The 12,191-nt window shown below is 52.5% G+C and overlaps 6 protein-coding genes across 6 annotated transcripts; 3 read left to right on the plus strand and 3 right to left on the minus strand.

The window, feature by feature from the left end:
• Positions 1–593: 593 nt before the first annotated feature.
• Positions 594–1,891, minus strand: GLOTRDRAFT_58585 (uncharacterized protein; the record flags this gene model as incomplete). The annotated part of the gene is made up of 7 exons (XM_007866241.1): positions 594–888; positions 1,001–1,106; positions 1,157–1,307; positions 1,367–1,471; positions 1,542–1,620; positions 1,676–1,783; positions 1,842–1,891. The coding sequence occupies 7 exons, from the start codon at positions 1,886–1,888 to the stop codon at positions 750–752; spliced, it is 735 nt and encodes a 244-aa protein (XP_007864432.1). The 3' UTR covers positions 594–749.
• Positions 1,892–2,100: 209 nt separating this feature from the next.
• On the plus strand, positions 2,101–2,318 carry GLOTRDRAFT_37826 (uncharacterized protein; the record flags this gene model as incomplete). Its single annotated transcript, XM_007865716.1, has 2 exons — positions 2,101–2,137; positions 2,191–2,318. The coding sequence occupies 2 exons, from the start codon at positions 2,101–2,103 to the stop codon at positions 2,316–2,318; spliced, it is 165 nt and encodes a 54-aa protein (XP_007863907.1).
• Positions 2,319–2,664: 346 nt separating this feature from the next.
• Positions 2,665–3,267, plus strand: GLOTRDRAFT_38821 (uncharacterized protein; the record flags this gene model as incomplete). The annotated part of the gene is made up of 3 exons (XM_007865780.1): positions 2,665–2,823; positions 2,890–2,978; positions 3,096–3,267. Coding segments are annotated over 3 exons (420 nt in total), but the record flags the coding sequence as incomplete, so codon positions are not given.
• Positions 3,268–3,595: 328 nt separating this feature from the next.
• GLOTRDRAFT_58591 (uncharacterized protein) lies at positions 3,596–5,368 on the plus strand. The gene is made up of 6 exons (XM_007866242.1): positions 3,596–3,780; positions 3,852–4,055; positions 4,118–4,348; positions 4,410–4,526; positions 4,593–4,841; positions 4,906–5,368. The coding sequence occupies exons 1-6, from the start codon at positions 3,736–3,738 to the stop codon at positions 5,110–5,112; spliced, it is 1,053 nt and encodes a 350-aa protein (XP_007864433.1). The 5' UTR covers positions 3,596–3,735; the 3' UTR covers positions 5,113–5,368.
• GLOTRDRAFT_115299 (uncharacterized protein) lies at positions 5,288–7,773 on the minus strand (the record flags this gene model as incomplete). Its single annotated transcript, XM_007866243.1, has 12 exons — positions 5,288–5,365; positions 5,421–5,671; positions 5,733–5,820; positions 5,873–5,944; positions 6,001–6,144; positions 6,210–6,264; positions 6,321–6,427; positions 6,482–6,561; positions 6,614–6,755; positions 6,817–7,005; positions 7,070–7,539; positions 7,632–7,773. The coding sequence occupies 12 exons, from the start codon at positions 7,771–7,773 to the stop codon at positions 5,288–5,290; spliced, it is 1,818 nt and encodes a 605-aa protein (XP_007864434.1).
• A 236-nt stretch (positions 7,774–8,009) lies between these two features.
• Positions 8,010–11,155, minus strand: GLOTRDRAFT_74025 (kinase-like protein). Its single transcript, XM_007866244.1, has 5 exons — positions 10,890–11,155; positions 10,033–10,358; positions 9,782–9,971; positions 9,217–9,729; positions 8,010–9,161 (listed from the first exon to the last, which is right to left on the minus strand). The coding sequence occupies exons 1-5, from the start codon at positions 11,052–11,054 to the stop codon at positions 8,757–8,759; spliced, it is 1,599 nt and encodes a 532-aa protein (XP_007864435.1). The 5' UTR covers positions 11,055–11,155; the 3' UTR covers positions 8,010–8,756.
• Between the last annotated feature and the right edge of the window lie 1,036 nt (positions 11,156–12,191).

Genomic DNA, 12,191 nt, shown 5'->3' on the forward strand with positions numbered 1-12,191 from the left:
TGGGGCACGATCCACTTGAGGGGAGGCACGCATCTTCCGACGACAGGCGGAAGTACAGGGTTTATGCCGCAACGAACCTTGCTGCCGGACTTGCCAATGGCATCCTATTGTCAGAACATAACTTAGAATGAATGTTTCAACTGAAACCAATCATCGGAGGCCACGGAAACCAGCGAGCCCAATATCTGATCTGTACCTGCTGGACAGGTTCTTCTCGAAGGAGGACTTCTCGAGGCTGTATCTGAATGCTGCTCTAACCTTCCTGCTGCAGGAATGGCGACCGAAGTTCTGAAAGGCCGAGCCCCGGGTTTAGTCATGTCCACTGCCAGTGTCAGTGGGAGATGGTATCGGTCGGCAACGCTTCTAGTGTCGTACGGCCCCGAGGCCGTACAGAGGAGGTCTCTGAGTTGATTGGATTACGGCTGTGTGGACTCGTGGTTCAGACATACTGCCAATAGACCCTGCACCCACATCTGTTGTTTTATTAGCACGGCGCACGCCAGAGAACCCCTTCGAACAGGTTGTGATCCAATGAGATATGCGCGAATCTCCAGTGTCTTCTAGAGGCGAAATCCAGACGCACCAATGCCACTGGACGTAATCCGTGCCTGTGTTCGTCGCGTTCTGATAGGTCCCCTGAGTTATGGGTAAGAACGAGTGATTACGGCGTGTTGAACACCCAGCAGTGGTAAGTTAGCTATATTGCCATGGTCCTCTTCTATGTCTCTGTTGGTTATCCTCTTCTCGCTCTAGAAAGATTCAAAGATCTCCTCCACCTCCCAAGCGCCGGCCCAATAGCGTATCTGGCATTTCAGGCCTTCCTTGTCGCCCTCCTTCGAAATGCGCCGCTCTAAACCGCGGAATTTTCTGCATAGGACAATGTCGGATCTGCGATGACATTGGTCAGGTTCTGTTTGTACTAGACGAGACAGGGTATATCTCGTCGGGTTGACGGCGTTCGGCCACTGGATGAGGGGGGAGCAAGGGATCAATCACGTACGTGCGTAGCCGGAGGATAGGGCAGAAATCATTCGAACCGTCCCCGACGTAGACGATCCGGTCGAACTGCTTGCCGTGGCGTTCAAGGAACGCCTCGAGCTCTTCGCCTACGCACGGTGAGCGGAAATATGAGGCGTGGCCTATGCGGGGGACACACCCTTGCACATGTTTGGCGAGCACCCCACTTTGCATTGGTGCTGCCGCGCTGCGTCGGGCGCGATGCGTCTGCGCAGTTTGAGGAGACCGCTGTGATCCCACTCGGCTGGGTTGGTTATGATTTCTTCGAACAGCTCAGAGAGACCCTTGGACTGCGGACGGAGAGGACGTGTGAGCACTACGACGCCTGGCAGGAGGGCGAGCAACATACCGCGAGGATCGTGGAGATGAAAACGGAGTTCGCATTGGATAGACAGAGGAAGGTAGTTTTCCCTTTGGACTTCAGCTTCTGAACGGCGCGAACCATGGCCGGGTGCTACCAGGGGTACAGGGGTATCTACTCGTGAGTTTCGGAGTAGATGGTCTGGAACTAATGTTGTACGGACGAAAGGCATAATCCTAAGGGCTTCCTCGATCTGATGGCGCTTGCCCCCTCGTTCATGGAACTCCCTCAATGACTGGGCTCTTCCGCAAGATGCAGATCACGAACGATTGGCAAGGCGAGACAATCCCCACTTACACCAAGTCTGTCCACTGCACCTCGTCTTTCAGGTTTTTCATTTTCCTGCGCAGATCGGGCGCGTTAACCTCGAATATCCAGCGGTCGGTGTCTTGGTCCGCCATCGACCTGCTCAGGGACTAGTGTTGCATACACGATTTATTCGATGAGAAAGCGCAAGACAAACCAGTCAAAGTCGAAGACGATCAGCTGCCGTTCTACAGAGGATGCCATAACTGACGATGATGAATGCGAAGCGGGGTAGCCGATGTAATCTAGCAGGCAGCTTTAGCGTAATTTGCATCTAGCATTGATATCCTAATATGGAATGTCTCCTTCCTTAACGGGATCACTTACACCTCGGCGCAGCTCAACGTGCGCCTGACGTCGTTCAGCCCTGTCTATACTTGCAATACTACCACCTGAGCTGCATTCGCTTGCTAGCCATGGACAACTTCTCTGGGGCATTACTGACATGGAAAAGTGAGTCTTCTTCAATCACAGACGGGTCGCGACGTAGCTGACGGTGCACGAAGACATCAACTTCTCCGAGCTTCAAAAGACGCTGGATGCGCAGGGTATCGAGCTCGTGGAGAACCAGAAGGAGAGCGTGGTCGGGAGGAAGGCTCTGGCCGATAGGACAAAGGGTACGTGCAGCCACTGAGATACCTGTACCCCACAGCTTACCGCTGGTCGACGGGAAGAGTGGAAGAAGGTCCCGGATGAAGAGAAGTTGACAGGATTCAAGAGCCTACTAAAGGGTACGGGTTGGCTATAGATACTGGCACTGCGCGAGCTCATTGCGTTCTACGTGGACAGCATACCAGACCGAGATCGATAACCTCACGAAACGCTCGAAGACAGCGGAGAACGCGTTCCTAAACGTGTACAAAGTCCTCGCCGAAGCACCAGACCCGTATCCGTTGCTTGAGGCAGTAGTCGTACGTCTCGTCCCGTTTCTCCCCTTGTTACCTGCTTCTGTACCCACCTCAACTGGATGCGTGTTCCAGGACCAAACAGCTCAACTAGCTGAGACCGCGGAACTTCAATCCTCCGTAGAACGCCTACGCGAAGAGAATGCTTCGCTGAAGCAGAAAGTGGGCGAGATGAGTGGGCTGGAGGCGCGGGCGAAGAAGGCGGAGAGCAAGGTCGAGACACTGGAGGCTAAGGTGCGTGTGTGGTATGCCCAATTCAAGTGACAATAAACCTGAAGCGGTCGTAACACGTGCATGCAGATGGAGGACATGATACAGGAGAAAGTCGCCCAGAAGGAGAATGAGCTCAACGCCACGTACGACGAGAAGATGAGGAATTACGAGGAGCGGTGCGTTTCCCTATCACTCGTCCAACCATATTGCCGTACTCACGTTTGTTCACTCATGATTTTACGTGTGGCTACTACGACGATTTATTCCTGCTCTTTGATTCCATGCCTATCCAGCGAACAAGACCTCCAACGCCAACTCTCCGTCTCCCGCACCCAACTGCGCGAACTGCGCAGTTCAGTCGAGACTAGCCAGGCCAAACTGCTCGACCAGTCGCAGAGACAAGGTACGTACTCTCAGGGGAGCCATACTGCGAACCGCCGCAAGGCTAATGATGATGATAAATAGATCAGGAGACAATATCGAAGCTGGCTGAGATGGACATGCTCGTGGCCGACCTCGAGCGCGCGAACAGCCGGGTCATCACTGTTGAGAGGAGGAATGTGCGTTTTATTTCGGGCATTTCCGATTGCAAAATGCGTGCCTCAGCATTCATATGTCTTCCGTTTATAGGAGTTATTGCGGGCGGAGATTGAGAACATGAAGAGCGGCAGCGGGACTTCCGAGCGGTAAGCCCGGTATCACCTTTTCCCACCAATCGCCATTCTTAGGGTGGCGTGATGTAGCATACAGTCCTTGGAGGAACAAGTCTCGTCTCTGGAAGCCGAGACTGAGCGGCTTGCGCGTGCACTGGATGCACAGCGGGAGACTACCGAACAGGTCCAGAGAGAGGCGCGGAAGAAGGTGGAGGCCGTGCAGAGGGAGGTTGAGAGCAAGGAGGCGGAGGTGAGGAGGCTGAAGAGCCGACTGGGGGAAATGAAGGATTATGATGAGGTTAAGAGAGAGTTAGAGATCATGAAGGTGTGTCATTGCTATCCTTATTTTTTGTCTGAACAGGTGATATACGACACAACTGATGTGCGGTATCGCAGTACGTTGAATTCGGCGGTATGGATCAGGATGAGGAGGACGAAAATCAGGGGATGAATGGTTACATGGAGGAGAATTCCCTCGGCTTGACTCTACCCAGTCCAAACCCGAAAGCTGATAAAGGAGAGAAAGATAGAGGGCAATCATTGGAAGTACTTCTGGCTAGCAAGAATAAGAGGATCTTGGACCAACTGGCGAAATTCCGGGTAAGCCACCATACTCTTAACTCCGACAGATATTCTAATAACCGAGCCCTCTGGTGTCCCAGATCGACTACGCAGAACTCGAGGCCTCATTGCAGCGGACGCAGGATGAGCTGGCCCATGCGACATCTGAGCTGGAGAAGCAGAGAGCCCTGAACGAGCGGTTAGAGAACGACCTGGTTCAGATGGATAGACACAAGAGCCAGGGGCCAGACGACGCCGCCAGCGCCGGGGAGCTGTCTAGGAAGGAGAGCGCTCTTGCGGGATTGGACTTGGGCAGGAGGACGACGAGTGGGGTAAGTACGCATACGTTCAGATGCGCTCGCAGCTTGCATATTGATGCCGTTGTGTTGCAAGGATTCGCCAGCGAGGACAACACCGATACCGTTCACTTCATCGGCTGACACGTCGATATTGCCCATCGTCACGAGTCAACGGGATAGATTCAGGCAGCGGAACGCCGAACTCGAGGAAGTCCGTCTCCGCCTCCTTCTCCACATTTTCCAATATACTGACCCGCATATTGATGCCGCGCAATAGGAGCTTCGCAAGCAATTCCAGATCATCTCCGAGTTACGCTCCGAAGTCAAGAGTCTCCAAGCTGATAACCTTAAGCTATACGAGAAAGTACGTTACATGCAGAGTTATCGCGAGGAAGCGTCGCGTCGGCACGCCACGTCCACCCTAGACCCACTACCTGCGAACGGCGGAGTATTGAACGACGACATGAGTAAGTATCGGACGAGGTACGAAGAAGCTATGAATCCTTTCGAAGCTTTCCGCGGGCGGGTACGTCTCTTAGCGTTCATTCAGCGGACTTCCCCTCCTGATACTCTTTTCCGTTAATTCCCAGGAGGCTGCGAGAGCCTATGGGAATCTCAATCCGATGGAGCGAGGCGTCCTTGGGCTCACTCGCGCGATCTTAGGCAACCGTCGAGCACGAAACGCATTCATCTTCTACGCTCTCGCCTTACATATGCTGGTCATGTACACCACATACGAGTGCACGACGTCTGGAGGCACACAGTTGCAGAAACAACCTGTTCCTATTGCACACTAGGTGACGGAAATATGGTATGTGTACAGCCTGCTTGAGGATTATTGATTTACATGTAGATGCTCACTACGTACAATATGCGCTTGTAATATACTTCATGAAGGACGTCAGGGACAATGCAATGATTAGGACCGTATTACGGATGGGGACTGCTGTCTGGGGTGTCGCGCACGAAAGTCTACTTGGCATTGACAGGCTTTCTGGTGCGGTGAAATGTCAGAGCCTGGTCAACAGCGTCCGTGAGGGGCTTCATGGCCTGTTTCTCGCATCAGCGGAGCCCCTGCGCTCGATTAACGAACGATATTAATTACCACTCGCACGCGCTCGGGGTCGATACCTTCGGCATGCGCAGTCCGTACCAAAGCTTCGACCTTCTCATGCGTCTTCGCAAGATAACCTGCCATTTTAGCAGCTTTCGCAGCCTTCTGTGCTGGTGTAGGTGGGTTTGCTGATTGTAGGTCCGAAAGTGGTGGATATACTGAGGACCAGAATTGCCGCAAGAATTCATTGGCAGCTGTTTGGCATGTTCTCATTTGGCGGAACAGTCCTTCAGGGATGTCATCTGCAAGGCGTTCATGGTCAAGTCACCAGAGAGTCAACGGTGTAGAAAATGTATCTCATACTTTTCCGCGTCTTAGTAGTTAGACGAGCCTGGACATTCTGGGTCATGGCTACCACGGAGGCATCGGCTGCTTTCTTCTCTAGCTTGAGCTACAATATTGGAGTCAGCCTCATCAATATGCGCAGACTGTATGGCACATACATTACTGAGTGCTCCGGCCCAATCATGCAAGTTGTCTTTGGCTTCTCGCAACGCAACTTTGATATCAATTTCCTATAAGGTCGCATGGGTCTACAGATATCACCTCAGAGGCAAGGAAATCGGTTCACGTGTTTCGAGGCGTCCTCCGAGGCGGCACTCTTCATGCCACCTTCGAAATAACGCTGTCGATCTTGCATCTCAAGGATTATACCAGTGGTGTCTTGCAAATCGTGCAGATCTTCTATATCAATCTGTGCATAGTAATCTCGTAGCTGAGTAATAATGGCAGCAATTGTCAAATTGGGGAAAGCCTAAAAATCCAAGAAATGGAGCGTACGTGTGATGCATCATCGTCAATTCGTCTGCGTTTCGTCGTAGGACCGTCTTCGCCTCTTCAATGGAAAATGAGTATACAGCAAGACGAGTTGACTCAGGCTACTCTACTCACAGAGCGGATTTTAATAGACGTTCCGAATGCTCATTAAACTTCCGGATAAGGGGAAGAACCCCCTTCTGCTTCCCCGCCTGCATCGTTATGTCCTTCTCGTTGCCGGTCTGCCAGCAAGGAGCATTAGCGCAACGACTCGAAATCGGTACTGTAGGACTTACCACGTCATGATCTTCCTGAGTGGCACCCAGGTCTATGAAAATTTCGACCTCTTCATCGCGCTGTCGCCGTGGCTCCAGTTCTACACGAAGATAAATGACAAAATATTGAAAGTGTCAGCAATAATATGATACCATTATCCTCCTTCTCCAGGTATTTGTCGAATATGGGATCGTCTTTCACCACATTCTGCGTGGCGCTGGACCGTATAGATGCGCGGTGAGCGTGGAAAAGCTTTGACTGGAAGTATCGTTTCCAGAAGTCTGCCTCATTTAGCTGGGAGCAGAGATTTCATGTCACTAAGCGAAGTCTCAGTATGCGAGCAATGCGGACATACTGGTTTGGGAACATTCTCGTTATATGCCTTCGCAACGATTGGAAACTCTTCGAAGATATCGTGGACTAGCTGGGGTGTGATGACTATCTTGATGTCACCGCCCTCAACCGTTTGTGGCCGTGGGTCCACTAACGCTCCAGGCCGACCTCGTTTCTGACTGTCCGCGGCAGCCTGAGCAGCCAGTAAATGCTTTAGATGTAATACCGCATGTCAGGAAGAGGTTATATGCGCTGGAACATAAAGCGAAATTCACTTCTCTCCCCTCCCAGAATTCAGCTTCAGTGATTTGACCGGTCATCACAAGTTCCCGATGTAAGGTAGCAAGCTCGGGGTTGTTCACGAGTACCTTCTTCCTCAGCTTGAAGTCGGATGCAGATACCGCACCTCCAGGTCCTGGAGTTCCTCCACTACTCACCACACTTGCCGCTCTAGAAATGGGCGGCGGGAGAGCGGGAGTGGCGGCCCCAGAGGGACGCAGAGGTGGCGGATGGCCATTTGAAACCGGAGTAATAGGACTGGTTGCAATGACAGGTTTTGGGGTCGTGGGCTCAGCAGTGCTACGATTGCGCGCAATGATATTCGTAAGTTCGCGTTTGAAGGTCTCTCGCTCCGAGAGCGCGACGGGTTGGGGCGACGTAAAGGTAAAATTATGCCCAGCGTCGTCACTGACCAGACCCACTTTCAGTCTGACTTGCGCAGCGCCTTCCTTACTACAGAACAAGGCTATATGCGCAACAATTTGGACGCACAGGCAACGATACGACGCGTATGTTCAGCAAAACTAGGTTCCATTGTGAACTGTACGAACTGCTTACAAGCGAGCTCAGCGTAAGGGACTCTTATGCTCGGAGCCTTTTTCCCGTCCTGAGACCATTGAAGGTGAGTGTCTGTGAGCTCTAGCAGTCCCGGAGCCTTCTTGTACGACGCTTTCGCTGTACAGACGGTTGAAGGAGGCATACCAGACGCCACAGCTGGGCTCGGTATACATATTAGGTAAGCAGAATATCTTCGGTCTGGCTTCAAATCTTGGCCCACGCTCGACGGCCACACACCCGCCGAATGTCCCCGTCCCTAGGATGCGTGCCTCTGTTTGACATATCGAGTCTGACATATTCGCATCACAGGTGGATCTTTCAAGCCGAAACTCGATAATCTGAGGCAGTCCTAGGCTAACTTGCAGTTGAAAGAAGTTTGCACCATTGTACAGGTCTATACAGTGATCATGCCCATACATTACATATTATTCGACGCTATCGTGTGTGTGCGTCTCATGGATGTAACTTAGGCGTACCAAATAAATAGGAAGTAGCACAGCACCTCCATCTGTAGCGCTCTACCCAACTTGCCAAACCCGCCTGGACCAAACCAAAAGACAACATCGACAGCCAGCCAAGAGAAAAGAAGCATGAGCAGCATGCAAGAACCGTGTTTGTGCGAGGAGAAGAGATGCGAAGGAATAGCAAAGATTGGCTAGTGTACAGCGATGAACAGTGTCCGTTGATGGAGTATGAATGATTACTTCGCTGCTCGTATACAGGCGCGACAGCCGAAGTCACGGCCATGCCACCGCCGCGCCGGCGCCGAATACATCTTGACGTGCCTCGTCTAGCCACTGCGCCTTCGTGGTCCCGAGCCAGGACACCACAAACTGCCGAGGACAGAGCCGAGAGGTAAGGCGGATTGTATTGAACATCCGAGACCATTGAGCGACATAGATAACCGAGAAACCAAGAGGGACCAGGACACCAGACGACAACGATAACGACTCGAACGACTGGCCAGTCCTGGAAGGTAGGCCGCGCTTCGCGAGATTACATTCAATTCGAGTTTCAGACGAGAGTTCCAGGCCTGAACGTAAGCGAGAACATCCCAGGGAAGGCTACCCTGCTGCCATCGCTCGCGAGACCACCGAGTGAAACCGGTGGGATAGCCGTCACAGCTCATGACGACTCCCCGAGCATCTCCTGCCGCTCCTTCTCCTGCTGCGCTCTCTCCCTGGCAGCGCAAGCCCTTGCGACCCATCCCGGCATATCGACCTCTCGCTGTGAATCCTCTAACAGGAATGGGTGCTCCAGCAGCTCTTTGTACGTCGCCCGGTCTTCGGGTCGCTTCATCATGCATCGAGCAACCCAGTCTCGGGCGTTCTCACTGAACTCTTCAGGGAGTTGCGGGGGGTCACCATGCACAATGGCAGTCAACTGTGCGAAGACATTCGAGTAGGTTTCAGGCGGGTACGGGTAATGACCGAGCGCCATTTCGATTGTTGATAGTCCTAGTGACCACACATCGGAGGAGACGGTGTAAGTGGGGGAGGTGTTCAGTGATTCAGACCGAATCCGTTCAGGCTGACAAGTGCACGAAATTTAGAGGGCGTCCAGATGAGAGCGGGCATGTACTCACCGCCATGTAACTTTGACAGCCAATATTCGTCTTGGCCAAACTCTTCTCCAGTTGCCCGCTGACGCCGAAATCACAAAGCTTGACCTCACCCTTCCGGTTGACAAGCACGTTGGTCGGCTTCACATCCCGGTGCATGATCTGTAGTTCATCCTTCAAGAACTTCAGACCTCGCACCATGCTCGCCACTACCCGTGCAAGCACCTCCTCCGGCACTCCTCCCGTGCGCTTTCCACTGTATATGGTGTTTGGTGGAGTCAGCTGCAAGGCACCTGCCAACTCTTCAGTCGAAGCGGTAGGGGTCGCGACAGGTGTTGAGCTAGGTGAGTCTCGGCCGTACGCCTGTAGCTTGTCCATGGATCCCGCATCCATGTACTCCATACAATAGTACACACAAGACTCTATGAAGAAGGCCCCATAGAATTCCACGATTTCTGGAGCAACGGCTCGATGTAGGATGTCAAGCTCCATGATAATGGCATTCAGTTTCGCTTGATCGAGCTCTAGTCGAATTTCCTAGACAACAGAAGGTGAGATTGAGTTCAAACAGAACTGAAGCTTTGCCCACCTTCATCGCCATCGGCACATTCGTCGGCTTGTGCAGTACCTTCTTGACAGTCCCGTAGTTACCCTTCCCTAGGTCCTCGTACAGTTGTAATTGGTCCATTGTTATGGCAAAACTCTGGCCGTTCGAGAAATCGACACCAGCTGCATGTAACACAGCCTTCCCGCTGAACTTAAGCCGGCCGGAAGGATCACTAGGAAAAAACGGGCCGGTTAGCTCATTAGAGCGCACAAGAGCGCCACGCATGTACTCACACAATCTTCTGAAAGTTCGCGAACGGCGTCCCAGCATCTCTCCTTACAGCGGGGCTAGTCCTGTCCTGATCCTGAGCCAAGCTAACACTTCCAGCACCCAAACCAGCACCCGCAGCACCCCCTGTGAATCCACCAGACTGACCGATCAGCTGGCTAATGTTTAGGTTAGGCTTCCGCCTCCGGTCGCCCAACCCGGCTGGTGGGCGTGGCTGCCCTTGTGCAGGCGCGGAGGCCGCCGGTCGGATGTTATCAGCAAGGGATGCGCGTTTCAGTGCTGCGGCTGTTGAGTCGACTGTGTGTTGGGACTTGGATGCCCGATTCGCCATCTGTAAAATGGGGTTCATAACGGATGCTTAGTAAGGTGCTGCAGCGAATTCGAAGAGATCATATCGGACATGGTCAGAGTGCATTGGTGAATGAATGCACGCGAATCAGGGTCCCCATGCCCTGCAGAAGAGGAAATTCATACTACGACATGCAGCCAATGACCTGACGGCCTCTCGGACTTCAGGTACCCCCGACAGCTTTGTAAGCAGGAAGCAATCCGACAAAATCGCGTGCAACACCGACGGACAAAGGCAAGCTGACACTTCCCATAATCCGTAAACCGCGACATTCCGTCGCCCCCGAGTAGCGGGTGTCACCGTAATGCATAAGCAGCATGGCGGTGCCCGGGCACGTCGCAGCCAGCCATCGGCATCCACACCTTTGCCAGTCATCCCAACTGTCTGCCAGTGTACCGCCCGGATTCCGAGCGACGCACATCGCCCTTGCCCAATGAACAGCGCTTTACAAGACCAAGTCCCGCCAAACGAAACGGAATCGCCCGAGGGGAATCGGAGAGGTCAGACACTCACCGCAGCCATTTTAGCTTGCAAAGACGGGGGAATGGGAGTCGCTCCGGGCCCCCGATTGGATAGCAGGGCAGACACGGACGGACGCGGTGCATTGGAAGCCTGAGGTTGTCGGGTGGGCATCGGGACTGGCGGCGGGCGCGTCGGTACTTCAGACGAGTCGGACATTGTCGACGACGGCGAGGGCAGTCAAGTGAACGACGGAGAAGGTGAGCGGGGAGGGAAAGAAAGAAAAGCGAAGAAAAGACTTGAGAGAAAGCGAGTGAGTGCCGGGGGAGGTTACGCATATGGTTGCTCGATATCAATATCGAGTGGCTGTGCCATTTCGTGGGACGAACCTACCAAACTCAACGAGTTATCGAGTGGCTGTGCCAGAGGCGCCACAACGGCTGCTGTGGCTCTCCCCGAGAACCCGATTTGTGCCTGCCATGACAGGTGTCGGACGAGCTCCCGTACGCGAGTACAATAGGTAAAATACCTGTGTGTACTGTATACTTGAGACCATATATATGAAGGTAGATGCGGCTTGATATCCATTACCCCAGATCATACCAACAGACCTTGATGTCCATGCAGAGTTTTTATGGAGCAGTGAATGCTAAGTGTTCTGCACTCAGCAGCAGTTAGACAGTTCACAGCAGTAGATTTACAGAATTATTTTTAATGAAATATCCTCTGCGCAGTTGGCCTGACTGGGTGTCACCACATTTACAGATATCCGCAGTAATTCAGACCTTGTAAGGCGGTGTGGAGGGGGGAAAGCGTGCAAACTACGGATTCAATGCTAAAACTCTTTTGTGGAATTGTGGGGGAGTGGTGTTTGCTTTGAATGTTCGATATAAGAAGTCACTTGCCCCGGAGCACCCTAAATTGAGGAATTACAGTATTTTGGGCTTGAATTGCCTTCAGAAAATATGCATGGACTAGCTGTAGACTTTCTCATGGTTTCAGCTGCCATTTTATAGGAGATATATCTCAGAGAACGATGGACGGGTTGAGTATTAGTATGGCCCCGGAGGGGCCGGACAAATTCGATTTTAGTAGTATTTACACTCGGATTTTACGGTAAAACATGCAATCAGTCACTCACTAGCTGCTTTGTTCCTACTTCGGGGCTCTGAGGGCGATTTGTGGAGCATAGGCCCGAGAGTAACGCAGATTTCGGTCCCAAGGGCCTCAAAGCCACAACTGCCACATGGCTCTCTGAGCCAATCCCATTTTTTCTTTTTTCTTTTTCTTTTTATTTTATTTTATTGCAACTCTATCATTATCGAGCCAGTGCCGGTCAGGTAAAGGCGGTGAATC

This window comes from Gloeophyllum trabeum (assembly GCF_000344685.1).
Source record: "Gloeophyllum trabeum ATCC 11539 unplaced genomic scaffold GLOTRscaffold_00004, whole genome shotgun sequence".
In the NCBI taxonomy this organism is placed as follows: Eukaryota; Fungi; Basidiomycota; class Agaricomycetes; order Gloeophyllales; family Gloeophyllaceae; genus Gloeophyllum; species Gloeophyllum trabeum.

What these genes read in the sequence shown, in the direction of transcription:
- GLOTRDRAFT_74025 (XM_007866244.1), bottom strand. Translation starts at nt 11,054, where the DNA reads ATGTCCGACTCGTCTGAAGTACCGACGCGCCCGCCGCCAGTCCCGATG. An exon ending in TGCAAGCTAAAATGGCTGCG is followed by an intron (nt 10,359 to 10,889) that starts GTGAGTGTCTGA and finishes CCCATTTTACAG; the next exon opens with ATGGCGAATCGGGCATCCAA. An exon ending in ATGTGCCGATGGCGATGAAG is followed by an intron (nt 9,730 to 9,781) that starts GTGGGCAAAGCT and finishes TCTGTTGTCTAG; the next exon opens with GAAATTCGACTAGAGCTCGA.
- GLOTRDRAFT_58591 (XM_007866242.1), top strand. Translation starts at nt 3,736, where the DNA reads ATGAAGGATTATGATGAGGTTAAGAGAGAGTTAGAGATCATGAAG. An exon ending in ACCAACTGGCGAAATTCCGG is followed by an intron (nt 4,056 to 4,117) that starts GTAAGCCACCAT and finishes CTGGTGTCCCAG; the next exon opens with ATCGACTACGCAGAACTCGA. An exon ending in GGAACGCCGAACTCGAGGAA is followed by an intron (nt 4,527 to 4,592) that starts GTCCGTCTCCGC and finishes GCCGCGCAATAG; the next exon opens with GAGCTTCGCAAGCAATTCCA.